Source organism: Oncorhynchus clarkii, chromosome 23 (assembly GCF_045791955.1).
Source record: "Oncorhynchus clarkii lewisi isolate Uvic-CL-2024 chromosome 23, UVic_Ocla_1.0, whole genome shotgun sequence".
NCBI lineage: Eukaryota > Metazoa > Chordata > Actinopteri > Salmoniformes > Salmonidae > Oncorhynchus > Oncorhynchus clarkii.
In genome coordinates, this window is record NC_092169.1 from 17,379,418 (window position 1) to 17,406,119 (window position 26,702).

Consider the following 26,702-nt stretch of genomic DNA (forward strand, 5'->3'; position numbering starts at 1 on the left):
ATACCGATTTGGCATGTGTTTGTTTGTCTGGACATTAGGAAAACGAGATTCCAGTCTTGGAGGTGTGTTTCTGACCGATTTCGCGTTTTTGTTTAATGATGTTTGTCTCCCATGAGACACTAGACGCGGAAGCCTATTTCACTTCCTCAGAATCCCCAGAATGAATCTAAGATGACTCAAGAAATCTGTATTTCATTTTGATGTTTTGGCGCAGTATTTCTCAAGTCTCACTGTATATACTATTGGATAGAGTGCAATCACCGCAGCTGTTCGCCCATGTTAGTGGGCAAATGGAAATCGTCAAATCAAAACCCAACCTTCATTTACCCTTGAGACGCACGGATGTTTCAAACTCCGTTTTAGACGAGACTGACTTTATGACCAAAATTATCCAATTTACACTTTGTAGTCATTTTTGACACTAGAATAACTGTTTCTGACTGGAATCGATGCCACATAGGCCGTTTTGTTGCTTCTGTTAAAATATCAAACTCTTATAACTATTGGTCATTTTAAAAATAATGTTCCCTGTAAGAAAGCTGCCGCTTTCAGACTAATCGGGGACTGTGAATAGTATTTCATGTGAAATGTATGGGCTACATTGTTCTGAATGAAGCAGGCCCTCGTGTGAAATAGCTGCAGAGGTGTTTTTGCGGGGGAGTAAGTACAAGCATGTGTGCAATGTACTTTATGAAGTTATTACTCCATCACCAAGGGCCAGTTTGTGAGGACACAAAATAAAACACCTGTTGGGGTCATTTATCTTATTCCTACATTTTTTCTTACCGAAGAAATGTTATATTGAGAATGAACAGTGAAATATTTGTTTTCTTTCAAATGTCAAGCCACTAGTATTGCATTTCACCACTCCTTATGGATCACATGGTGACGGATAATTAAGAAGGTACCTTTTTAAATCTAATGAAACTGGACAGGTTTCAGAGTGGGGAAGCAACTTGGATAAATCTCAGGACCAGATATATTGATACTCAAGTTGTCAAACCCTCCACAACATTATTTACATGTTGATATCAAGAAAGCAAAAGTGCTGTATTTCAATAGAAAATCTTGGTGACGTATGACTAGGGTTGCACAATTCTGGAAACTTTCAGAAAAATCCAGTTTTTAAAGAAATCCTGGTTGGAGTATTCTGGTTATTTTGCTTATTGTGTGAATCTTCCAACTGGGTTTTTTGTAAACCCTGTACATTTTGGGAAAGTGGATGGATTTTTTTGATATATACCTGTATATTTTTGCAACCCTACATATGACATTGTCCTACAGTATTTTGCCAAGGTACATACTGTGTGTTTCCATGGACCAATTATAGCCAGTTAATAATTTTGAATGTTGACATTTTCTGTAATTTTTCTGAAGAAAATGCATTGCTATCCAGAGGTGATACTAATCAGAACATTGGGTTAAGTTGATCATAACATTAATTCTTGTCATTACATCAAGGCCATTATTTATCACTGTACACCAGTTCTGTGGTGACCCTGACCCAGTTCCGCTGAAAATGTGGTAAATCCATCAAGTGAATACAGAAACCACCTCAAATGACGGATAAATGCTCTGCAGAGAACAGCGATGTATTTTACATCAACAGAAAAGCCACAGGCCAGACAAAAGGACTTGCAGAATGATCTGTATCAGAAACAAATTATTGTATATTCACTGTGGTTGGGAGACTGTTCCTTGCCCATATTATATAGTACCAGAAGCCGAGGTCTTTAGTATATTTTCATGGCAAGTCTTTCAAATAATATTTCTTATACTCATGGATATCTTTACATAATTGTGTGCTCTGCCAGGTATCTGTCAGTCAGTTCTCTGGTAGCTAACATTCCTCATGCCAGCCGTACGGCACCATGCTAATACAGGAAGAGACATTGTCTGTCCAAAAGTGTGAATATCCAAAAAAGATGGATCACCCATAATGGTAGTATAGCACTGAGACCTTTTATACAAAGTTCAGCAATTTGTTAAAAGGAAGCTGTATCTAATTATAAGGATTATCAAGAATGAGTTTGACGTCTATCTAAATCCCAAAATTGTATATACTGATGTGCCAATGACAATACCCAAGGAATGGAGATCCACTGAAAAGTAGATTTTTGGATTTAGTCATGGTATCCTCACATTTCCAGGACATTGGATAACCGAAGCGTGATTTGGCTCTGTGAATGTTATACAGTATTGTATATTTAACAGTTAATGGTTTCATGAATTGTTTCTTTTTCCTCTCTACAGCGGCCGCTGGGGGACGAGTCAATGGTGGCGAGGACTTCTTTCAGAAGGTAAATCTCTAATCTGTATTATTGGATCATGTTTGGATTGTGTTCAGAGAAGTCCAGAGAAGAGCACTTTCCTTCAGGTGATGAAAGTGTCCGGTGTTCGTTTAATAGGGTCCTGATTGTAGATACGTTACTATAATTTTGACTTGAAACAAATGCACCTGAAACTATTGTAGGCCTTGCACAAGTCAGGCGTGTGCTTGACAGGTTGAGGCTGCACATTTGATAGGCCAATGTTGGACTACTCTCCACACACAGAGCATGTACAGACAGAGATGGATACAACGCATTCATACACACATGCATCCGCTTTGTTGTCATATTTTGTTACCATCAAATATATATATTTTTTTTTTCTAAGACTCAGTTGAGTTTGTACTAGTCTGCTCTACGTTATTGCATAGGCATCCAAGTAATTACCTGAAAGAAAATGGAAAAGTGTTTGAAGACACTGCTCCTGTTTAAAGTGCTGTTTCCTGAAGTGTTTGAACTCCCTCCATAGTATGTTAATATACTTTTTAATTAAATAAGTGATGGATATTGGTTTATTTTAGCATTGTTATTTGTTTATTTTCCATCTCTGGTTTTGAGGGAAGTTAAATTGCCTACTGCTATGTCATTTATTTTAACTGTCCCTACAGCCATTTCATGTCCAAGAAATTTAAACCGGGCGCCGTCCCATTATTTATTTTACCATATATTCTAGACATGTGTTTTGTCTCTAAAAACAGTGCCTTCTGAAAGTGTTCAGCCCCCTTGACCTTTTCCACATTTTGTTATGTTACAGCCTTATTCTAAAATGGATTAAATAAGTACAAATCCTCAGCAATATAAACACAATAACCCATAATGACAAAGCAAAAAAAAACAGTTTTTTTTAAACGTTAGCAAGTGTATTACAAATATTCAGACGCTTTGCTATGAAACTATAAATTGAGCTCAGGTGCATCCTGTTTCCATTGATCATCCTTGATGTTTCTACAACTTGATTGGAGTCTACCAGTGATAAATTCAATTGATTGGACATGATTTGGAAAGGCACACACCGGTCCCACAGTTGACAGTGCATGTCAGAGCAAAAACCAAGCCATGAGGTTGGAGGATTTGTGCGTAGAGCTCCGAGACTGGATTTTGTCAAGGCACAGATCTGGAGAAGGGTACCAAAACATTTCTGTAGTATTGAACGTCCCAAAGAACACAGTAGCCTCCATCATTCTTAAATGGAAGACATTTGGAACCATCAGTACTCTGCTCAGTTTGGCCAGCAATAGGAAATCAGGGGAGGATGGCCTTGGTCAGTAAGGTGACCAGGAAGTTGGTCACTCTGACAGAGCCCCAGAGTGCCTCTGTGGAGATGGGAGAAGGACAACTATCTCTGCAGCACTCCACCAATCAGGCCTTTATGGTAGAGTGGCCAGACGGAAGCCACTCTTCAGTAAAAGGCACATGACAGCCCGCTTGGAGTTTGCCAGAAGGCACCTAAATGACTCTGACCATGAGAAACAAGATACTCTGGTTTGATGAAAGCAAGATTGAACTCTTTGGCCTGAATGCCAAGCGTCACATCTGAAGGAAACATGGCACCATCCCTACGGTGATGGGGATGGCATGGGGTTGGCAGAATCTGGCTGTGGGGATGTTTTTCAGAGCCATGGACTGGGAGACTAGTCAGGATCGAGGCAAAGATGAGCGGAGCAAAGTACAGAGGGATCCTTGATGAAAACCTGCTCCAGAGTTCTCAGGACCTCAGACTGGGGGCGAAGGTTCACCTTCCAGCAGGACAACGACCCTAAGCACACAGCCAAGACAATGCAGGAGTGGCTTCGTGACAAGTCTCTGAATGTCCTTGAGTGGCCCAGCCAGAGCCCTGACTTGAACCCTATCAAGCATCTCTGGAGAGACCTGAAAATAGCTGTGCAGCAAAGCTTCCCATCCAAAGTGGGTATAAATACTTATGTATATGTGATATTTAAATTGGGGTTTTTCATTATACATTTGCAAACATTTCTACAAACCTGTTTTTCATTATGGGGTATTGTGCGTAGATTGAGGAGAGAAATTATTTAATCAATTTTAGACCAAGGCTGTAAGGTAACAAAATGTGGGAAAAGTCAAGGGGTCTGAATACTTTCCGAATGCACTGTATGTAGCTTATTCAATTAAACTTATCTGACATAATTGTAGGTGGTGCCTTGGCTTGCCAATTATGCTTTTCTAAAGCCACTGCCCTGTCTTCACATGCAATCATTACTATGCCAATGTTCCATTCCAAACTATGCTGGTCAGAAGTTTAAAAGGTCAATAATTGTACATTAACCGTAGTTATGTTTGGCGATCGGAAAAGGACAATAACAGACTGTGAAGTTTTTATTCAAGAATTTCCGTTCAAATGGGTCTGGAATTTCCCTGCGATAGCATGACCAGCACACAGACCCAATTAATGTCAGAAAAATAAACATTGTAGACATCTGGAACGGTTTATTCTAAATAAAATGTATGGGGTGTTTGGACTATGTTGAAGTCGATGAAAATGGGAAGTCTTACTTACACCATTTCCTTCCCTCAAACACACCCATGTACCACACACACGTATGCAGTCCCTCATATATCACACAAAATACACACAATGATTCCCCCTCCACACACACACACACACCTGCACATACAGTTTTATAGTGAGGGTTGGCGTCCCAGCAATTCCTTGGAAATAAACTGCAAGTTTTTGTGAGGTCAGTAAGAGAAAAACAAAACACTCTTGCAGGCATTTCCCTGTGGTAGATCACTCTCTTACTCATTGTCTGTTTGTCTTCCGTTCAGGCCAGCTCTCAGACCCAACCACATCCATCCCCATTTTCTCTCTCCCTCTAATGCTGGGTCCAAGCATTGTTTCCCACTCAGATCAGTGTATTAAACCATTTGTAATGTATTGTGACATGGACCTTTTGGTGTATTTGACTGTTGGACAACATACTTTGTGTAGGCTATTATGTATTGTGAAAACTACTTGACAATTTAACTCAAAGACCATGGACCATTGAACAGTTCGACAGGCTTTTGGACCATACGATGTTTGGACGGTGAATAGTTTGACTGCTAGATCGTGGACCATTAAACCTTTTGGCGTGTTGGATTGGTGGGCTATTAGACTGTGAAGAGTTGGACTGGTAGACTATGGACCACAGAGCTTTAGTGGAGGCTTCAGGCAAATTTATTTGAGTGCTGAGCCAGTCCCTCCCTCCCTCCCTCATCCCTCGGCTGTGGTTCTGTAAACAACGCCAGCTTGATATACGAGCACTGATGCACTCTGATCGGAGGCCAGAAGGATTCTACTTCATTATTTTAGAAGTACAACACCGTCCTGTAGTTTTATGCTGTCTAGTGGGTGAGAAAGGAAAGTCTTTTGATTATTTTGGTAGAGAATAGAGGGATAGCAAGGTAGAGGAAGTAAGTGAAAGGGTGAAAATTAGTCATCACATCACAATGAAGAAATTAATTGTATGATTATTTAAGTGAAGTTGCTGACTTTGCGAGGTGTCCATTACAACAAACCAATAGCCCTCTAAATTGGTTGGTTCCTCTAAGTACTTGAAAGCTTTTTATGTTTTAAAAAGTAGCAGATATTGTGCAGTTGCTCCTAATTTGGGATAATCTTTTGAACTATGCACATATTAGTTGAACACCTTAAGGTTAAGGTCTTCTCCCCAAACATAATGGAGCTCGTGAGAGTTCGCGCATGGATTGTTGGCACATGTTAAATTCATGCGATCAGTCTCAAGAGAAGAAAACAGTGGATGGATCACTAACTAAGACTCTCAACTGAAACAAGAGAACACCCACCCCATCCCTTTAACTCCTAAACCCTCTGTCTATCTCACACACACACACACACACACACACACACACACACACACACACACACACACACACACACACACACACACAGCTGAATCAACAGTGATACAGGAAGACAGTCCACTCCATCCATGTTGATTGCCACCGTGCCTCACACACACATAGAAAACTCTACAGAAAGTCTACACCCCCTTGAACCTTTTCGTTGCATTACGAAGTGGGATTGAAATAGATTTCATTGTCATTTTTTTCTCTCATTAATCTACACAAAATTCTCCATGATGTCAAAGTGAGAAGAAAATTCTACAAACTTTTTCAAATGAATAACAAATTAAATAACTAAAATATAGTCGTTTAGGCAAGCCTAAATTAGTTCAGAAGTAACATTTTGCTTAATAAATCCCAAAGGAAGGAAGAGTAGCTGCAGTAGCTAATGGGGATCCACAATAAATACAAATAAGTTATATGGACTCACTGTGTGAAATAATAGTGTTTGACATGATTTTGAATGACTACCCCTTCCTCTGTGCCCCATACAACATCTGTAAGGTCCCTCAGTCAAGTATTGAATTTCAAGCACAGATTCAACTACAAAGACCAGGGAGATTTTTAAAAGCCTCATAAAGAAGGGCAGTGATGGGTAACAATAACAAATCAGACATTTAAATATCTCTTCAAGCATGGTCAAATTAATAATTATGCTGTGGAAACGTATTAAACCACCCAGGCACATCAAAGATGCCGTTGTCCTTCTGAATTGAGTTGCAGGACAGGAACAAAACTGCTTAGGGAGGCAATTTTTTTAAACAGCTATGGCAGAGTTCAATGGCTGTGATGGGAGTAAACTGAGGATGGATCAACAACATTGTAGTGACTTTACCTTAATGACCTACATGACAGAGTGAAAAGAAGAATACAAATATTCCAAAACATGCATATGTATGCAACAAGGCACTAAAATAAAACTACAAAAAAACACAACTTTTTGGCCTAAATGCAAAGTCTTATGTTTGAGTCAAACTCAACACATCACAGAGTAACTGCCTCCTTATTTTCAAGCATGGTGGTGGCTGCATCATGGTATGAGTAGGGCTGTGGCGGTCATGAAATTTCATCAGTCGGTGATTGTCAAGCAAATAGCTGTCGATCTCACGGGAATTGACTGTTAATTAACATAAACACATTTAGCATCTTCTGGCTTCCACACACAGCCTACAAGCAAGCCACTGATGCAGATGTACATTTTTAAAAGTCTAATAAATCCATGTAATATAGCCTACACCTTCACAATAAATCCATTCTTTATTTTCGACAGGTCTAAAGAAGCATGATATGAAGAAAATGTAGTCTACTTCAGAAGAACAGAATAGCATACTCAGAATTGTCCTTACGTTTGGTCCTGACCTGGCTATGCCAAATGGCTGTGGGCTACACTAGTTCATTTAGAGGGATGATAGAGTGTTGAGTACCGGTGAGTTATCAAGTTTGGCAGACTACTAATGACCATCAGCAGCATCACAGCTTGGAGAAGCCTAATTACCGTGACTAAACGGTCACATGGAATTTTACTGCCTTCATGACTCGTGACCGCCGGTGTGGCGGTAATACGGTCACCACAACAGCCCTAGGTATGAGTATTCTTGACATCTGCGAAGCCTGGAGTTTAAGATTAAAGAAACAGGATGGTTTAGCACTGACAAAATCCTAGGGGAGAACCTGTTTCAGTCTGCTTTTCACCAGACACTGGGAGGGGAATTCACCATCAGCAGGACAATAACCTACAACACAAGTCAAATCTATACTGGAGTTGCTTACCAAGAAGACAGTGAATGTTCCTGAGTGGCCAAGCTACAGTTTTGACTTAAATCTGCTTGAAAATCTATGGCAAGACTTGAAAATGTCTATCTAGCCATGATCCCCAATGTCTTAACAGAGCTTGAAGATTAAACAAAAAAAAAAAAAAATTAAATATTGCACAATGCAGGTGTGTAAAGCTCTTGTGAGACTTACCCAAGAAGAATCACAGCAGCATTCTAACATGTATTGACTCAGGGGGGTGAAGACTTACCTAATCAAAGTGTATTAGGGTTTTATTTTTCTTTAATCTTTTAAAAATGTGAGAATTTTTCTTCCACTTTGAAATTCAAGTATTTTGTGTAGATGGTTGACGACAAATTACTAAATCAATTTGAATCCCGCTTTGTAACACAATAAAATGTGAAGACATCCAAGGGGAGTGTAGACTTTCTATAGGCATAGTATACTCTCACGTGTACATGGCACCAGTGACTGTTTTTGATGACATTCCCAAAATGACATCCTGTTCGATTTGGGTTGTAGCACTACGTATGTATCTGACCTTCCTGCTAGATCCAATCAGTGTAATATGTAATGAAACTGATCACAATGCTAAATGTATGCATTACTTGAAAAGGGCACAGTAGCAGAAAGACTGAAGAGTGGAACGTTAAATGTATAGTTAACCTAATTTGTGAAAATAGCTGACCCATTTGAGAGGTATTTGCTGGGCCCTTCATAAAAATAAACGCTATCCACCCTTAAAATGGTGTGTGGTCTGTCAGAAATCACTCCCATCTGTATGGCCTTGCCAAGAACCGCAACTATGGAGAGGAAGCAAGTTCCTGAACAAGACCCTATAGAGAAGAAATGGAGGGCGGCAAAAAATGTAATTGGCTGTGAAGTTTGGACTTAGGGAATCTATATAATTGCATATATCTCTATAAACATTTGGTTGTCGGTTTCATCACAATTATTTGACATCCCTTTAATAGGGTTTTGATCGGATTTGTATTAACTGGCTTTCCAAACATGCCTGGCCTTTACTGAGGCATACATTTCCTGATTGGATGCAACAAAGGGCAGTGATCATCTTATAACTGTTGTTGCATTGCATGTTGCTATGCTACAGTATACAATCCCTGTATCCATCGTATCATGTGATATGATATCTGATCATAGTCCATTCCCTGGCCTTTCCTGGAATGTGTCTAGTTTTGGAAATATTTTGAAAGAAATCTGCATACTGTAGTTGCTCTGGTGTACCTGAAGAATTTCAAAGCACCATAGAGAATAAAAAGGCGAGTTGTTTTTCTTCACCGGGACAAAATCATTTTGTGGAATTAAGCAGAAACCCCATTATTGGCCCATGAGACTGATAAAATTGGGGAGGGAAAGAGCCAAAGGGGGGAGGGGTGCAGAGTGAAATTCCTGATGGATATGATGAACAAAATGTTCCAGAGATGTGTTTGTCATACTGTTGAGTGGGAGCACATAGTTTTGTTTATAGAGTGAAAGTCTACGGGGGTGGTTCGTATAAAATGTATGATAATATGCTCACGTGTATCATGATTGAGAGAATGTGCTAAAGACTGTCTCTCTGATTCAGTGCTGGTGTGGAATGTTGGTAAAGATGGGACTTATCCTATATGTTGAATTTGGAAATCCTCGGGGCTAGATTTCCCAGTGTAAAATGTTATTTACAGAGTCCTAGATTATTGGAGGTCAACTGTATACCATGTTGTCCTCATAGTTGGAAGCAAAACTGTTTCCACATTTGATTTTTTTAAGGTAAAGACAAATTCTTATTTACAATGACAGCCTAGGAACAGTGGGTTAACTGCCTTGTTCAGGGGCAGAACAACTGATGTTTACCTTATCAGCTTGGGGATTCGATCTTGCAACCTTTCACTTACAAGTCCAATGCTCCAACCACTAGGCTACCTGCCGCCCCCCACATGAAGTCCTTGCAGTTTAGAATCCTATACATCAGTAAACTGCTCTATTCTGTTCGTTAGATAGGAAGTCCATCCAAAAATATGTTGATTTTTTTATTTTTTTTCCTTCACCCAAAAGACGACCTTCTTGGTTCTCTATTTTATTTGTATTATCTTGTGAAATGGTTAGAAATGCCACAGCCAAGGGCTTTCATGAGAACTCCAGCTTGGCAGGGCTTTTCTTGCCATTAGACAAAGATAATACCCAAGACCAGTAACATGAGCCAAGGTCTTTAGTGAGAGAATGAAAAATGCAACTCAACAAGACACATTTGTTATACTGTAGGAATGGGTTTTATATCGTGGAAGCATTTTTTAGCTGCCAATACTGTAGTGGATTTGTTTTATTGGTTTCAATGAAGAATGCAGAGACATAGCAACTGGATTAAATTTGAGACTTTTTTTTATAAAAAAATAGTAAGTCTCTTATTTTTTTTCCAAAACCTGTGTTTGTGGATAGGCCCCACAATCAGTAATGCTACATAGCATAATTATGTTCTTGCATGGCAGTTCATCAGCCCATCTGTGGTGTGTAAACAACAGTGATGAATAATCTAGCCTAACTCTGACCAGATATTTGAGGTATGTTGTATAGGCTACATTTTCAAAGGTTCAATAAATCTTATCTTTGCAATTTGAATTGACCAGAGCAGTCAAATGTGATTATAAATAGATATAATCATTATTCGTGTTTACATGGGGCCCTCTAATAACTGCAAAAATATGTATCCTAATCTTCATATTGTTGGCCCAAAGTAAGATTGAAGTATTATTTTTATGCTCCACTTCACTTTCCATATTTGTGTTTTGATTATAGTATGTTTGAGAAACTCAGTGATGCTTGAAGGGCCATCCACTCAACCATCAGTGGTCTTTAAGAGAGTGTCATACTGGAGTGAAAATGCACACGTTCAACTAGCACTGCCCAACAGGTGTTTCAGACTGGCTCTGGAAAGTCTGTCAGTCAGTTTGGAGGATGCCAAGCAGGCCTATACTTCCCAAACATATGGAAGAATTTTGACATTTCCTCTATGAATAATGTACTGGATTAAGATAGAAAATCGCAGAATGAAGGCTGTGTTCTTTATTGAAAGAGTTGCTTTTCTTTTGTATTTCTCATAGAAATGCATCGCAGTACATAAATCTGGGCTCATTAACTAGGATTCAGCCACAATATTTTTCTTGAGCGGTTGATCAGGGGGCCGGAACATAATTACGAATCATTTGTAAACTGCAAAAAGCCCAAACTGATATAATATTTGACTAAAACAATCATTTCAAACCTTGCTTACATTTGTGTACGATCACATACAGTCACGTGAAAAAGCATTTGTCCCTTTTTCCCCACTTATATTTTTGATACTGAATTATCAGATCTTCAATTTATTTCATAAACAAAGTTATGCCACACCCAATGTCCCTGTGTGAAAAGGTAATTGTCCCCTTACACTCAATAACTGATTGTGCCACCTTCTAGCTGCAATGACTAAAACCAAATGCTTCCTGTCGTTGTTGATCAGTCTCACACGTCGCTGTGGAGGATTTTTGTCCCACTCTTCCATGCAGAACTGCTGTAATTCAGCGACATTTGTGGGTTTTTAAGTATGAACTTCTCGTTTCAAGTACTGCCACAACGTCTCAATTGGGATTATGTCTGGACTTTGACTAGGCCATTCCAAAACTTCAAATGTGTTCATTTTAGCCATTTTAATGTAGACTTGATTGTGTGTTTTGGATCATTGTCTTGCTGCGTGACCCAGCTGCGCTTCAGCTCACAGACAGATGACCTGACATTCTCCTGTAGAATTCTCTGATACGTTGGAGAATTCATGGTTCCTTCTATTAAGGCAAGTCGTCCAGATTCTGAAGCAGCAAAGCATCCCCAAACCATCACACTACAACCACCATGCGTGACTGTTGGTATGAGGTTCTTACAGTGGAATGCAGTTTGGTTTTCGCCAGGCGTGGGACCCACGTCATCCAAAAAGTTATACTTTTGAATCATCTGTCCATAGAATATTCTTCCAAAAGTCTTGATGATCCTCCAGGTGCTTTTTGGAAATCTTTGGACGACATGGGCTCCATTATGCCAAAAACCAAACATACTTTTACCACCATGTGAAGTTCATCGTAACTTATTTCATCTTGAGCCTAATAAACTGCATGCTTTCCTGAGTCGTAGTGAGAGGACCACACAACATGTCGTGAATCTAAGTTTCTATCAGGTCTGTCATTACATTTTTTATTCGACTTTATTCACATAACCAGGTTTCCATCCAAACTTTTTATCGACATGGACATCTGCTCTAAGCATATTGTCTCTCTCTGCGTGGGTTCCCATGTGAGCTTTGGAGGTCCTTGCATAACCACTGGAGTCCATGAAGAACATGGAGCAGCTTCATACTGTATGAGGGAACATTCATAGGGTGCTCACGTGTCCAAGCCAGTCTGAGTTCATTCCTTTTCCACCCAAAAACACGAGCCCCTGGTACGCGTTAAAACAAATAATCACGACAGGACCTTTGTGAAAACAAGGAAATTGAAGGACAAGGACAGATCTCTGTGTTTTGGAGATGGATGGTTTTCTGAGATTTTAGTTTCTAATGTAAACCACCAGTCAGCAGGTCTCCATTAGGCGATGCAGATGGTTCATGTTTCTCATGGCTGAACTGTTTGATCCCCAGTCTATGTTCAGGAAGTTATGTGACGGTGAGCGGCCTCATGAGCGTGTGGACGATGCCTGTAGTACCTCAGAATAACACACTCTTTCCTCTCGGACTTGTACTTTTGCTCTTTCTTTTTTTGTTTCACATTCATGCATATGCTCCTGGTTACGATGGGTAGCTTTGTGAAAGGGCTCTCACATAGATTGCAGCTGACACTTTTCACGTGTTCCTAAGCCAACAACACCCAGTCCACTTTCACAAAATATGGAGATGTTGGCTTTTTTTTGGTCACAGAGTACATTTGTTTCGGTAAGCTTATATCAAAAGCCATGTTTTCGCTGGATCATACCATTTCTGGTTGATTTCTCCCCAAAATTTGTAGATCGTAGACCTCTCTTCATAGGTGCTCTCCAAAGTCAGCATGGCAAGAGGTTGGAGGAGGTGTAGGGCAGTAGAGGCAATGAGGCATTGTCCAAAGTTTAGACAAGCCTCGAGCCACATTCAATCAGCCATAAACACAGCAGACGTGTGAATTTTTCTGGCTAGTGGTTACTAGAACGTGGTCCTCATTTATACTGTTTATTTGAAGTGAGGCTGGATTTCTGTTATGTTTAAAATGACACGTGTTAAGATTTGTATATATCAATGTGTACCATGCTCTGTCATGTAAAATTGGACATTTAAACGGACTACAGTATAGGCAGTCTCAAAAAGAAGCATTATGGTGTTCTCCATTTTTGTTCAGTATATTAAACATAGATATGTAATGACGCTTTCTTTTTCCTTTTTATTGATTATGACCAATATCTGTTTCAGGTCATGGATGAAACCAAAACACAGATAGCGTGGCCTTCCAAATTGAAGATCGGAGCCAAGTCCAAAAAAGGTGAATGTTGTATGTTTTGATTCTACAACAACAGCTCAGTTGTGGTTATATCAAAAGTAACAGAACATACTTCTTGTTAACTGCTCTACATTTGACTCCAATGTTGCCTTTTCATTACTGGATGTAAGTCTTAAGTTTTGTTTTTGGAAGGTATTTGCTGATGTCTGTACATGAAGACTATATAAATCAGTGAATTTGCAATGACAACATAGGTTTGTTAGTTTTAGCCCTGAATGACCACTCCTAAGTCATTTTTATAATCGAGAAGAATCAGTGTTTTATTTTTAACTGAAAGAATGTGGTGGAAAAAGTACTCCTTTGTCATACCTGAGTAAAGGTAAAGATGCCTTAATAGAAAATGACTCGAAGTAAAAGTGAAAGTCACCCAGTAAAATACTACTTGAGTAAAAGTATTTAGTTTTAAATGTGCTTAAGTACAGTGGTAAAAAAAGTACTTAATTGTCATACTTGAGTAAAAGTTATACACCAAATGTATTGTTTATGGACATATGGGCACACTCCAACACTTGGACATCATTTACAAATGCAGTATTTGTGTTTAGGGAGTCTGCCAGACAGAGGCAGTAGGGATGACAAAGTTATAGGTGCATGAATTGTACCATATTGCTGCCCTGCCTCAGCATTTGAAATGTACTTTTGGGTGTCAGGCATAATGTACTGTATTTGGAGTAAAAAGTACATATTTTCTTTAGGAATGTAGTGGAGAAAAAGTTCAAAAATATAAAAAGTAAAGTACAGATAGTATTTAAGTTAAAATACTTAAGTACTTAAAGTACTACTTTTAAGTACTTTACACCACTGGAAGTAATTATAGAGGGGACATGTATATCAAGGTCGCAGCAGCATTCATTGTTTCACCACTTACTTTAAAAACACTTATGTTTAAAGATGAAACCTTCTACTTTTCTCTCTGGTCAGAATTTGCACGAGGGATGTTGAGTTAGGAGTTATCTGCATGTAATGTCTGAAATTCCAGTGCTCTGCCAATAAAATACTACTGCTATTTAAAGCTTGTTTTGGGGGGGGGGGCGGTTTCGACATGCCCCCTTTGTTGACCCCAATGGAATGCCAGTGTGCATCTTCATGCCAGATGTGAAATCCCAAAACAACTTCCTGAACTTGACCCAGAAGTTGATGAGTTTACACAATTCTTTTTTGATATATGTATATTTATATATGTATGTGTGTATGTGTGTATGTGTGTATGTGTGTATGTGTGTGTGTGTGTGTGTGTGTGTGTGTGTTTTTAAATGATGGCACATGAGACACCTGTTTAATTCACGCCTGTCTGAGTGGACTAATCCATTGTGAAGGCTGCAGGGATGGCACACCAGTATCACCAGTAGTACATTTCTAATCTACAATGTTTGTTTGGTTACTGTAATTTCTGTTAATGCATTCAATATATTATTTTTACCGTTTTACCGTTGTCATTGTACTGTAGGAGTGGACACGCTGTTTGCAGAGCACACAACCTAGGCTACAAATTTTGGTTTATTTCATTCCATTTACAAGTTGTCAATGTGTTCATAGCGCTCCTGTCCATCTGGAGTAAGGACACGCACCTGATTACACATATAACTAGGCCTAGGCTATCTGACCTGCTCACAAATGTAGGCCTATAAATGTGCCCATTTGGGCATCTGATACTATTTCTGATTGTCTTAACTCACCATCACTGTGGAGCTTTTCAAAGTATTTTTTCTTTGCCTCAAACAGCAAGTCAACAAAGTATGTTTTTATATCCATTGAGAATGACAATAGTTCCACAATGTAGCCTATTTGAAATGTCTTCATGCTCTGATCTGGTGGAAAGATCATAAAATCGTCCTACCTGATTACTTCTTATCCCTTGCGCAAATAGCCTACAGCTGTGTCTGTCCGAGCTCACTGGCAGGGAAACTCTGAGGGCCCAGCATATTTTATACAATGTTACAAGTTTGCTAGCATGAGCTTTGGGCTGCACCAATTAATACAATAGTTGATACAATGTTTAAAGTTCCTTGCAGACAGGCCATGTTTAGCCAATGTGATTTAATGGGTATTTATTTTTATCAGGATATTTTCAACCTGCTGGCTGCAATGTTCTTTTTTGTTGGCTTTATGTAGGCTATTTTTACATGTTGGCAATGGCAATAGACATTTATTTTAGATTTGTATCGTTTTCATTTAGATATAATTTATATTAACCACATGACATGTCATTGATTTTGAGATATGAAGACTATTAAATTAAATGTAACTGTTCCACGAAAATCATAACTGGCATGTAGAAATGGTACGATAACTTGGCACTCCAAATGGAAAAGATTGTAGAACGAGGAGGGTCGGGAACAGGTTTTTGTTCTTCTGGTTAGGCTATATTGATCTCGGCTCCCTCCCTCTTTAGTAATTTGTGTGTCTTCATTTTTAATCGCAGTGCTTAAAGCATTAGACAACCTCAGTAGCCTACAAGTAGTTGATTTTATTGAAACACGGGTTGTGTCTATGAAACCAGTGTGAAATGGCTAGCAAGTTAGCGGGGTGCGCACTAATAGCGTTTTCAATCGGTGAAGTCACTCGCTCTTGAGACCTTGAAGTAGTTGTTTCCCTTGCTCTGCAAGGGCCGCGGCTTTTGTGGAGCGATAGGTAACGATGCTTCGTGGGAGACAGTTGTTTGTGTGCCGAGGGTCCCTGGTTCGAGCCCAGGTAGGGGCGGAAGCAAAACTGTTACATCTATATATTGAAAAAAAATACACGTTTTTAAAATGTTGACCAATCGATTGGTCGAAAGAACAGACCACTCTCGCTCTACTAAGATTTGTTTTGAGTCGGACAGCCCTAAATCTTTTTAACAGCTCTTCTACTCCTAGTCAACCTCTTGAGCTCATTCACAAAACTAACTTACATTGGAAGAACAGTTTGTCCATTTATATTCAGCCCTATGATTTGTTGGCTATCAGCCTTTTAGTATTATAAATTCCAAACGGAGCGGTATGAACAATGTCCGCTGATCTCTTCCAGTTATCTCATGGGTGCATGCACTGCATTTTTGTGCATTTGGAGGAAAAAAGACATGTATTTGTGACCCTTTCTGCTTAACAGCTGGAGGGGAGAGAGTACTCTATCGTCTAGGTACTGTAATCAACCCTGACATCTACCCACAATGACTGGATGTCGTACACCTGTGAGTTTGAGCTGAGGTTAGCCATCAACACATCTACAGGAGACAAATGATGGATACCCATGCCATTTTGCTTCTCCATTATGTTTACATTTGAATCACCAGCTATCTGAAAGTCAATCATTTTTAAATTGGGAGTTGTCAAAACAAACTATTTGTACCACTTTCTGGAATCATAAATATGATGTCAGTGATTCATAGGAGAAACAGTATCTTAGGCTAATATTACACTTTACCAGAACATTTCACCATGAGAATAAATGGTCACTGTCCTTACACATTTAGTGTGGGAAATGCTCTTACTATCCATCTTGAATTGACAGCATTGTATTGTATTTAACTCTTCTTTCCTACATTGTTTTATACTTGGTGTTACCCAAATGAACGATCTACTTCCTTCTGTAGAGAATATACGGTATAGTGCGCTTATCTGTGGTATTACAACAGTAGCCTATCAATTGGTCATTAATGACATCCAGGCATGAAAATGGAAGACTTTATTCATGGGTAGCTTTTTAAACACCTTTTTGCCCTTTATCACTACACTCCACACATAGCCACAGAGTGGTGACTTGTCATGCAGCGCCTTCAGAAAGTATTCATACCCCTTGATTTATTCCACATTTTGTTGTTACAGCCTGAATTCAGTAGTGATTAAATCGTTTTTTTCTCACCCATCTACACACAATATTTGACTTGGTGGGAGATTTTTCGACGTGGCCTTGGGCAGGGTGCTTGACCCTGGTTGTTTTAATATTCAATCAACATTTTAAAAAGGTAAAGGGGGTTTGAATACTTTATGAAGGCACTGTAAACACCTGTAAAAAGTTGTCAATATAAAAAACGATAGAGCATATCCGCAGCGCCTAGGTCAGACCAAGCCTTGTGACAAGGCAACAAAAAAAAAGTATTTGGCCTACTCATTATGAAGTTGCGCAGCGAAATGTCACGCGACATACATCAGAACAACATTTGAAATGGTTACATACAGATTAGTCAACCTCCACACACTTAGGGAGGGTGAGTGTGGGGTTTGCTCAGGCAAACTAAGTTTATTGACAAACGAATACTATCAATCTCTCTATTCGCAATGATATGACAAATGAATCGTTTCCAAGTTCGCAAAGCAGTGTTTACAATGTCTATGCACGTGTATAACGCTTGGAGCCATTCCTCTCCTGCTGAAGTGGACTATGGCCATGCTCACACTTAAAGTTTAGGAAAAGATATGTCCTGCCAGAGTGCTCAAAGGCAACACGTAGCTCAATCAAAGGTAAAAGTGTAAATATGGCTTTATTCTCTACTTATCAACACTACTCGAGGGAGTAGTCTAGATTCATGGCATTCGGTCAAGGTGCACGCTCTTTACACGCGGGAATCATTTTGAAAATGTTTCGCTTTTCGGGACAGCAGCACAGCGATTAAACGGGTATCAACTTCCAACGTTTTACGTTGGTTCAGCCCCCATTCTTTCCCCAATCTTTCTTTGTCATTTTGCGGATGTAAAAAAAGGGTACCTTGAGCCAAATTGACTTAATTCCAAGCTTTTGAATGGTACTTTAGGAAAATGGGAGGCGAAAGAAACGCCCACCTGTTTAGACGAGGTGCTGGCTAGCTGAGTAGAAAATAAAAAAGTTGCATACTCTAGCAGCTCAGATGCAATAATTGAATAACCTAATATCCAACGTTTCGACAGGCAAGCTGTCTTCTTCAGGGTATGATGACATACACTGCTGGTCACTAGTTTTATATAGTGTCAAAGGACACACACAGGTGTATGTAATCATAGCCGGGTGTGGCCTGATATCATTGGTTAATTATTAGATATAAAAATAACATACAAAAAGCGTGAATGATTGCATATGATCATCGATACAATTTGGCTACAGAGGCCTAGAGACATTTTCAATGAATAGCAGAATCACAAGAATGGTTTCAGGTCAAAGTCTACGTTGAGACCGAAGGTAGCAAGGGTTTTTAAATTAAAGATCCAGGCAGCCTCTCGTTTTAACAATAAATTGTCAAGGTCACCGCCTCTCCTAGGGAGGGTGACATGTTCAATGCCAATATAACATAGGGACAAAATCTAGTGGTTCGCTCCACTTTAGGAAAGCAGCACAAGTCCTCCCCCTACACAGAGGAGATCCTTCTGAATCACAGGCCAACTCTCAGCTAATAACTTTTGAAACTTCCTATTCTGTTTTTAAATGTGTACCAGTCAGGTTTTATTTGTTCAAAAGTTTGCTATATGTGTTCTAAGAGATGTAAGTTAACACATCATCTAGATCATAAAAAAACATTGTGCTGCCTTATTTATAGACCTTTCCAAGGCTTATGACACTGTTGACCATTATGTTCTAATTCAAAGGCTGGCTCAAATAGGCCTGGATCAGGCTTCTTGCAAGTGGTTTGAGAATGATCTGTCAGATAGGACACAATGCGTGATTTCTGTTGGTGCCAAGTCTAGTTTCCTGTATATTGCTAAAGGTGTACTGCAGGGATTGGTATTGGGACCTGTTCGCTTTACTATTTACATAAATATTATTATGAATATTACTATTCATTCTGTATGCAGACTACACTTATGTATGCCATTGCCCCAACTATTGACCATGCTATGTTAGAGCTGCAATCTGACTTTGTTGTTGTTGCCTCACAGAAAGCCCTGGTTGGTTTAAAATGTGTACTTAATGCGGGCAAGACTAAATATATGTATTCTAATTCTCGCAAAAAAAAATATGCTAGTCTACATATTTATTCATTGCATTGTTCTCCCAACGATCGGATTCCCACCTATACATATCTGGGCAGTTGGATTGAAAAATACTTTGTTTTAAAAGGCGTATGAATGAAATAGTTAAAAAGCTATGATTTTAAAGTGGGCTTATTTTTTTTAAATAGATCTAGCCTCTCCCTAAATAGCAGGAAGCAGATTGTACAGTCAACTTTCCTGCCAGGTCTTGACTATGGTGACACCATTTACCAGATTGCAGCAGCCACTACTCTTAAACCTTTGGATACTGTCTACCATAGCGCCCTTTGATTTATCACAGGTGACAGTTTTAATGCTCACCACTATGTCTTGTATCAAAAGGTTGGCTGCTCCTCATTAGTCCTGTAGATCACTTAATTTTTTGTTTACAAAGCTCCACTGCACAAGCTTCCGACTTCCCTAACGTTGCTGTTAAAATATAAAAATATGAGATAACCAACCTTGTGAATGGTTTTGGTTCTCTTGAGGTTCCTCGGGTCTTCAGCGAACTAGGTAAATCCACTTTTAATTTTAAAGGCGCTCATTGCAGGAACCAACTACAAAATGCAATACAATTGGATGTTCTGGTGCCGCTCAGGCAATTAAAAATATTGATTGGGGACCTTGTTATTAAAGAATTTAGTTGTTTTTCTTGAATATTTGTCTTGTGCTGTATTGTGACACAACCCGGGATTGAATCCAGGTCTGTAGTGACACCTCAAGCACTGTGATGCAGTGCCTTAGACCACTGCACCACTCGGGAGGCCCTGGTCACTCCCTTTTTAAGGCCAGGCACCACACCCTAATCAGATAATTTTCACAGTCAACTTTTACCAGTTGAATGTAGACACAAATATAATGTTTTTTTGATTATCTTTTTTTCTGAAATAGTATACTAATACAGTGGCTTGCGAAAGTATTCAGCCCCCACCCCCACTTGGCATTTTTCTCATTTTGTTGCCGTACAACCTGGAATTAAAATGGATTTTGGGGGGGGGGGTTGTGTCATTTGATTTACACAACATGCCTACCACTTTGAAGATGCAAAATATTTTTTATTGTAAAACAAACAAGACATAAAATGTATTTGCATATCATGCAAATAAATTTTTTCTGGACACCAGATGAATTCAGCCGAAATATTTAGCTTTTATTTTGTTAAGACACTCCAGGACTGGATTTATACATAGCAGATTGTCGATGAATACTTTTTTCTTTTTTCTATCTGTAAAATAATAAAGGTACGCTTTTAAAAAGAAAATGTAATCGATAAAAGTGTTTTGACAGCATATCAACAATTCCCTTTGTTCAAGTCTGGAGAATATGTTTAAGAATAACCACGTAGAATTTGGTGAATGCAGATGCTTCTGAGACTGAGAAATGTTTTGACGTGTGGGAAGAGTCTGACTTTTGGGAAATGGCAGTTAAAGGGGCAATCTGCAGTTGATACATCAATTTTTGAGCATATAAATGAATGATATGTACCCATTGATTCTTGAAGAATATAACTTATAAATGGCTAATGAACTTAGTTCAACTGTCGTACCCCATAACAGCCGAATGTATACGCTTGTTTTACTTCAATGTTTGTAAACAAAGTAAATGTAAACAAACACTATATAGACCTAAAACATAGTAAAAACTATAATTTGGATATTTTATATATCCAGTCCTTGTATCCATAGCGCTGTCTACAGATGTAGGATCTTAATTTGAGCCAGTTTGCTACAGCAGGTAAATAATCCTGCAGTGTAAAGAAATATGGATTATTTTGTGGATTATAATTAATGGGCATTTTTTGTAGGGGTTGAGACATTTTTCGTCAGGGCAAATCAAGCAAGTCTGACATTTTTAAGTGGAAATTACAAACTGTAGAAGCCTTATTAAACCTCTAATACACTACAAGTTTGCATTACCTGCAGTGCAGGAAAATGATCAGCAACAAAAGAGAGATCAAGCTTTTTACCGAATCAGGGTGAGGGAAAATACTTTCTTGTTTCAGCTGCGGTGATTGCTGCTTTAAAGACCAAGTACAATGGATTTACACTGCCAAACGCGAAACACCTATTAGACTCAATCAGTCACCGTCTCTTCAAAGTAAGTTACTAATGTATGTAGTCCAGTTTGTTACATTCTATGAAATTATGGATCCATGTCCATTTGAAAGTGGTTACAATTCCTGAAAGTTTGACGGTAATATAAACAAATGAAAATATAAATTTATATTTAACTTTTTGACACTTATTTTTTCTTCTTGAAAATAAGAAGAATGGACCAAAATACCCCCCCCCAAAAAAATCTAAATGGATAAGTAGATGCAAAAATGATATTTTAGCCTGTGGGTGCCTGGCTTTAAATAATGTAAACCCATTCTGGAAAAAGTCATTATCGTTGACGGTAAGCAGAGAGGGGTCAAATGGTTTCTTTTGTGTCAAGTGTCAACTTCCAATACCTTTTTTTCTCAGCTGTCATATTGTATGTATTTCTGAATGTTTGGTGTGCCAAATTAAGACTTAGGGTGTTCATTTTCTATTCCACAATCAATCATAAGAGTACACGCGTCACACTTAAAAAATGTGGGGGTGTTTAACATCACACATAGCAACACTAATTTAGCCCCCTAATGTAATGAGTGCCAGATGGGTAGGGGAGCGGAAGGCCAACACCCTCTGCTGGTCTCTAGTCACAGCTGTGTGTTTGGAACGTTTCCTGAAACCAAAGCTGTGAGGGTCTCTTCTAATACTGCTGTGATTTTACTTTGTTTTTCTGTCTCAGACGGCACCCACTCCTATCGTGATGTAACCCATTGTGGACTTGAGAGGCTTTTGGGTTGTTTTTGTGGGGAACAAAATATCGTCTCACAGCTGTTTTTTCACCCTTCTGTGATCTCACCTCAGCGTTGAGGCCACGAAAGTCCCATGTCACACTGACGAGATCCACACAGCCTTCCACTGCTCCCACAATCCCCCCAAAGGCCCGTAAAACGTAGAGCACAGAGGCTCCTAAACGCTTCCCTGCAGCAGCATTCCAGAGCCTAGCCAACCCAGATCTCTCCTCAGTGGGGATCAGGGCCAGTTCATGTGCTTTCCCCTCACTTTTTGTTTTGTGACTCTTTAAAAAAAAAAAGTCCAACGCTCTAACCACTAGGCTACCTGCCGCCCCAAACTCTATGGAGAGTTTCTGTTTGGTTTGTGTAATTGGAGTTTGTTGTGGTGTTAGGTCTATATAGCGCTTTATAACACACTGTTTCTTTCAGTCATTACCTACATTTCCATGCACTATTCTGTTTAACAGTATAGGCTTTTATCTGCATTTTCCTGCTCAACAGCTCTAAAATCTCTAAACCCAACAAATGTCAATAGGTTAAAAAGTGTCTAAGTGAACTCTAAATATAAATATTTTCTTCTGTAGGAGTACAGTAAATCTGAGCTATTTGTGGTGTGTGGGGGGAGGGAGATTCCTGGAAGGAGCTTAACTGACTTCCTGCCCCTCCATACAGTCAACACAGGGGGCTCCTAGGACCTGGCTTGCCGCACGGCCAAATGGACTCTACAGTCGTGAGCATTGAGCATACGTCCAGCTGTTTTTATCGACACAAGATAGTTAAACGGAAACGCACCCTAGCAGGCGATTGTTGTCTATTTTCTATGCAAACTTTCTACATGTTGGGGGGGATCACACAATTGATCCAACATTTCTGTGTAACAGCCCATAATGAGAGTTGGCACATCTGAAATTAGCATTTACCTCAAGTGTTTTGTCTGATGTCATAATCATGAATGCCATCAATGCATTCACCTGGTGTACAGTCTTGGGAAAAGGTGATGATATAATCTCTTCATAACCTCTTTCTGTCTCCTTTTGTTCTCTCCGTACCTCAACCTCTCCATCACGTCTCTCCCTTCAGATCCGCACATTAAGGTTTGTGGAAAGAGAGACAATGTGAGGGAAGCCAAAGACCGAATCATGTCAGTCCTCGACACAAAGGTGCGTATGAATGATGGAAAAGTGTTTGTTTTGTTCTCATGGCAACACCAATACTGACATTGGTAATTTATCAACTAGGGGATGGTAGTCACAGATGTATCCAGTGAGTGTCTCTGGCTGTCATTTCATGCCCTAAGAAACCTTGGTTTACTTCCTAATTGGTTCTGTTTCTATTTGAGTGGCTTGGTAACACACTGAGAAATGGATTGATGGAGGCAAAGTGAGATGAATGGAGAGTAAGGGGCCCTGTGGATCTCACCGAGGTGGCATGGGTCCACCATTTTAGAAAATAACTCCCTTCCACATCTTTCCCAGTCCATTTTCCCTCTCTCTCACACCTTATTTGGCTCACTCACTCCATCTCCAACAGAGTTCAAATGACAGGCGGCTTTCTCAGACGTGTGATATGAATTGCCACCAAGATGGCCAGTACTTAATTTCCTGAGTGTGTATTGGCTCGGCATGGTGCATGTCCTGTCTCTATGGCAACAAAAATCCACATCCCAAAATGGGCACACTAGCACCCCCTGTGGGCAGGTTTTATCCTAACACTCTAAACAAGTATTTTCTCTGCACACAGTCAACACATGATTGCCTCCATAAAGGGGATACCTGGTCAGTTGTCCAACTGAATGTATTCACATATTTCACCCCAATGAGTTCAACATGATTAGGCAGTTAACCCACTGTTCCTAGGCCGTCATTGAAAATAAGAATTGGTTCTTAACTAACTTGCCTAGTTCAATACAGGTACAATAAAAAATACAAATAAAAAAAGTCGCCATTTTATAGCAATGGATTTGTCAAATGAAACTTTTTTGAAATATTTAACATACTTTTAGGGTCATCTGCTTTAGCTCTCTGTGTAATTAGCCATCTGAAAGGGTTTATGTTTGACATGATTGGTTATAGTCCTCATGCCTCTCTAAGTGGAGCTTCTCATGGTGGACCCATCTGCCTGGCAGTGGTGTCGGACCAGAGCAAGGGTCTTGGTGTTAGAGATGCATCCTATTTGTCTTCGGCTTACTAGCCGAGGGTTATTCAAGCTGTGTCAATATTCACAATATTGCCATGATTTACAGTTATATGTGGTATAGAATTTAATATTTATGCATGTAAGATTTCTATCATATCATTCACTAAGTATTATTAAGTACATTGTATGGCAGGCCATGCTTAAGAAGAGTGTCTCCCCCTCCTTCCTCTCCTCCAGCAGACTAACAGGGTAACCCTTAAGATGGACGTGTCCCACACAGAGCACTCCCACGTCATCGGCAAGGGAGGCAACAACATCAAGAAGGTGATGGAGGACACGGGTTGCCACATCCACTTCCCCGACTCCAACCGCAACAATCAGGCGGAGAAGAGCAACCAGGTACGGAGAGAGACACCACTGTATATGTACAATTAGCAATGTACACAGGTTCTGATAGACTGAATACCAATGAATGTGCTGTGCCATCATTAACCACATTTGTGTGGGTCTGTCAAAGGTTCTCTGTTTGCACAGGCTTTATTCACCTGTATTTACTATTTTAACCACATATTAAACTGGTTTGTTCTCATTTGAGTATGTCCCATTTGTTAGTTGCTAGAGTGGCTTTAAATGACCATGTTGCGGAGAGCTGATGTAATTGGCTGTTTTGATTGGCTGTGCCATAGGAAGCCAGTGTGTTTGGGCTGGATTGGATAGACAAGCAGTTGGAAGCGGCTGTAATTTCCATTTACATACACCTCTGGAGGAGGCAAGCTGCCAAACTCTTCGCATGTGTCATGCAATCACACACCAAACTTTGCAAGCTATCCCTTACCTTGAACACCTTGTACCTCAAACCCAGTGTGTGTGCATGCATTTGTGTGAGGAGGCAGTGCTGACCCAAACTAGATGGTACTGGCTGGTCTCAAATACTGAGGCTTAATTTGTTCAGAAGTGCTGATTAAAGTTGGCAGAAGTTATGGTTCTTTGGGTCAGCGCATGCCTTACTCCATTATGGTGAGTTACCGATGAAAGGCTTGAAAAGGAAGAGAGGAGGAGAGAGATTACTGCTCCGCTGGCAGGATATCTAATGAAGGCATTTACCTCCTTTTTAGATTTCTGTCGCAATTATTTTAATTGCAGGCACGCATTCAGGATGTGAAGTGTTGAAAGGCAATTTTTGAAATTACGGGTTGGGGTTTTTAAATATGGTAAAAGCCTACAAACCATTTTTCTCTTTATGATGCTATTATGATTGGGTTTTGATAAAAACATAACATAAGCTATGGAAATTAGAATGACCGGACCAAATGGAAATAAGAGAGAAGAGCTTTGGCTCTAAGCTTTTTCCTTTTTCCCCAGTTTTGATTCCAGTTTTAGATTCTAGTTTTGATGTAACCGTAATATCTAAACTATAACAATGACTTCTGTCGCTCCATCTGAACAGGTGTCCATTGCAGGTCAGCCAGGAGGGGTAGAGGCAGCTCGAGCCAAAATTAGGGTAAGTTGGATGTCATTTCTATGGAGGTCTATGAGGTCTGAACTCGGAACAGTCTGTTATATTGTAAGCCTGTGTCACTACAGTCATCCTTTAGTTGTCGTATAACTGCATGTGATAGCTGTGGAGCCTGTGAAATCCGAGGTAATGCTCTGGCCATAGCCCATGTGGCACAGGGCACATAGGAAACAGTTCAAACCCAGCACACAGTGCGTCTGGCCTTGTAGAGTGTGCTCAGCTCGCCTCAGATTCAGCTCCAGCTCAGAGGGCGGTGGGCCATTCTGCTCGTGTGAGCCTCTGCCGTCCAGACCTTCCTTGTGTTTCCCCGCCATCACAATTCTTCACACGCATGTGCTTTCTTTCCAAGTGGACCAAGACAAATAAGCTCAATAAGAAAGGAAAGAAAGAGGGAGAAGAAAGTAGAGCGCAAGAGTGCGAGCACACGTGATTGTGTTTTCACAGGCAACAGGGAGCAACCGAGTTCATGCACTTCCTTGATTAAAAAAGTTAACCAATTGAATTTAGTAATGTTTGAGCGTACCATTGTTGTAGGAAGGGGTTTAGAAAATAAGCTGTAATAGCGACATGAATCCTCTCCTCCCAAAGCCAAACACTAGCAGCCATACTCCACCAGTCCACCCAATCACTCAGCACCCCTCTTTTCAAACAGCAGCCCAGCTACTGCCCACTACCCAAACCTGTACACTGTTCTTACTCATACCACTTAGTACAACTACTCATCAACCATATGACATCTGTACAGCCACCCCACATACAGTATTAACACCTGCCCAGCGACCCTCATCCCAA

At 39.8% G+C, this 26,702-nt stretch overlaps 1 protein-coding gene across 7 annotated transcripts in view; it reads left to right on the forward strand.

Annotated features, from left to right (window-relative positions):
* Positions 1 to 26,702, forward strand: part of LOC139381373 (protein bicaudal C homolog 1-like) — a 73,779-nt gene that overhangs the window by 26,695 nt on the left and 20,382 nt on the right. For 4 of the 7 annotated variants that reach the window (XM_071124849.1, XM_071124851.1, XM_071124853.1 and 1 more), the window contains exons 2-6: positions 2,254 to 2,300; positions 13,426 to 13,495; positions 23,339 to 23,418; positions 24,632 to 24,793; positions 25,842 to 25,895. In XM_071124849.1, the coding sequence (XP_070980950.1) occupies positions 2,254 to 2,300; positions 13,426 to 13,495; positions 23,339 to 23,418; positions 24,632 to 24,793; positions 25,842 to 25,895 (413 nt within the window). The remainder of the gene's footprint in view (positions 1 to 2,253; positions 2,301 to 13,425; positions 13,496 to 23,338; positions 23,419 to 24,631; positions 24,794 to 25,841; positions 25,896 to 26,702) is intronic. The other 3 variants (XM_071124850.1, XM_071124852.1, XM_071124855.1) reach the window with 1 other exon arrangement.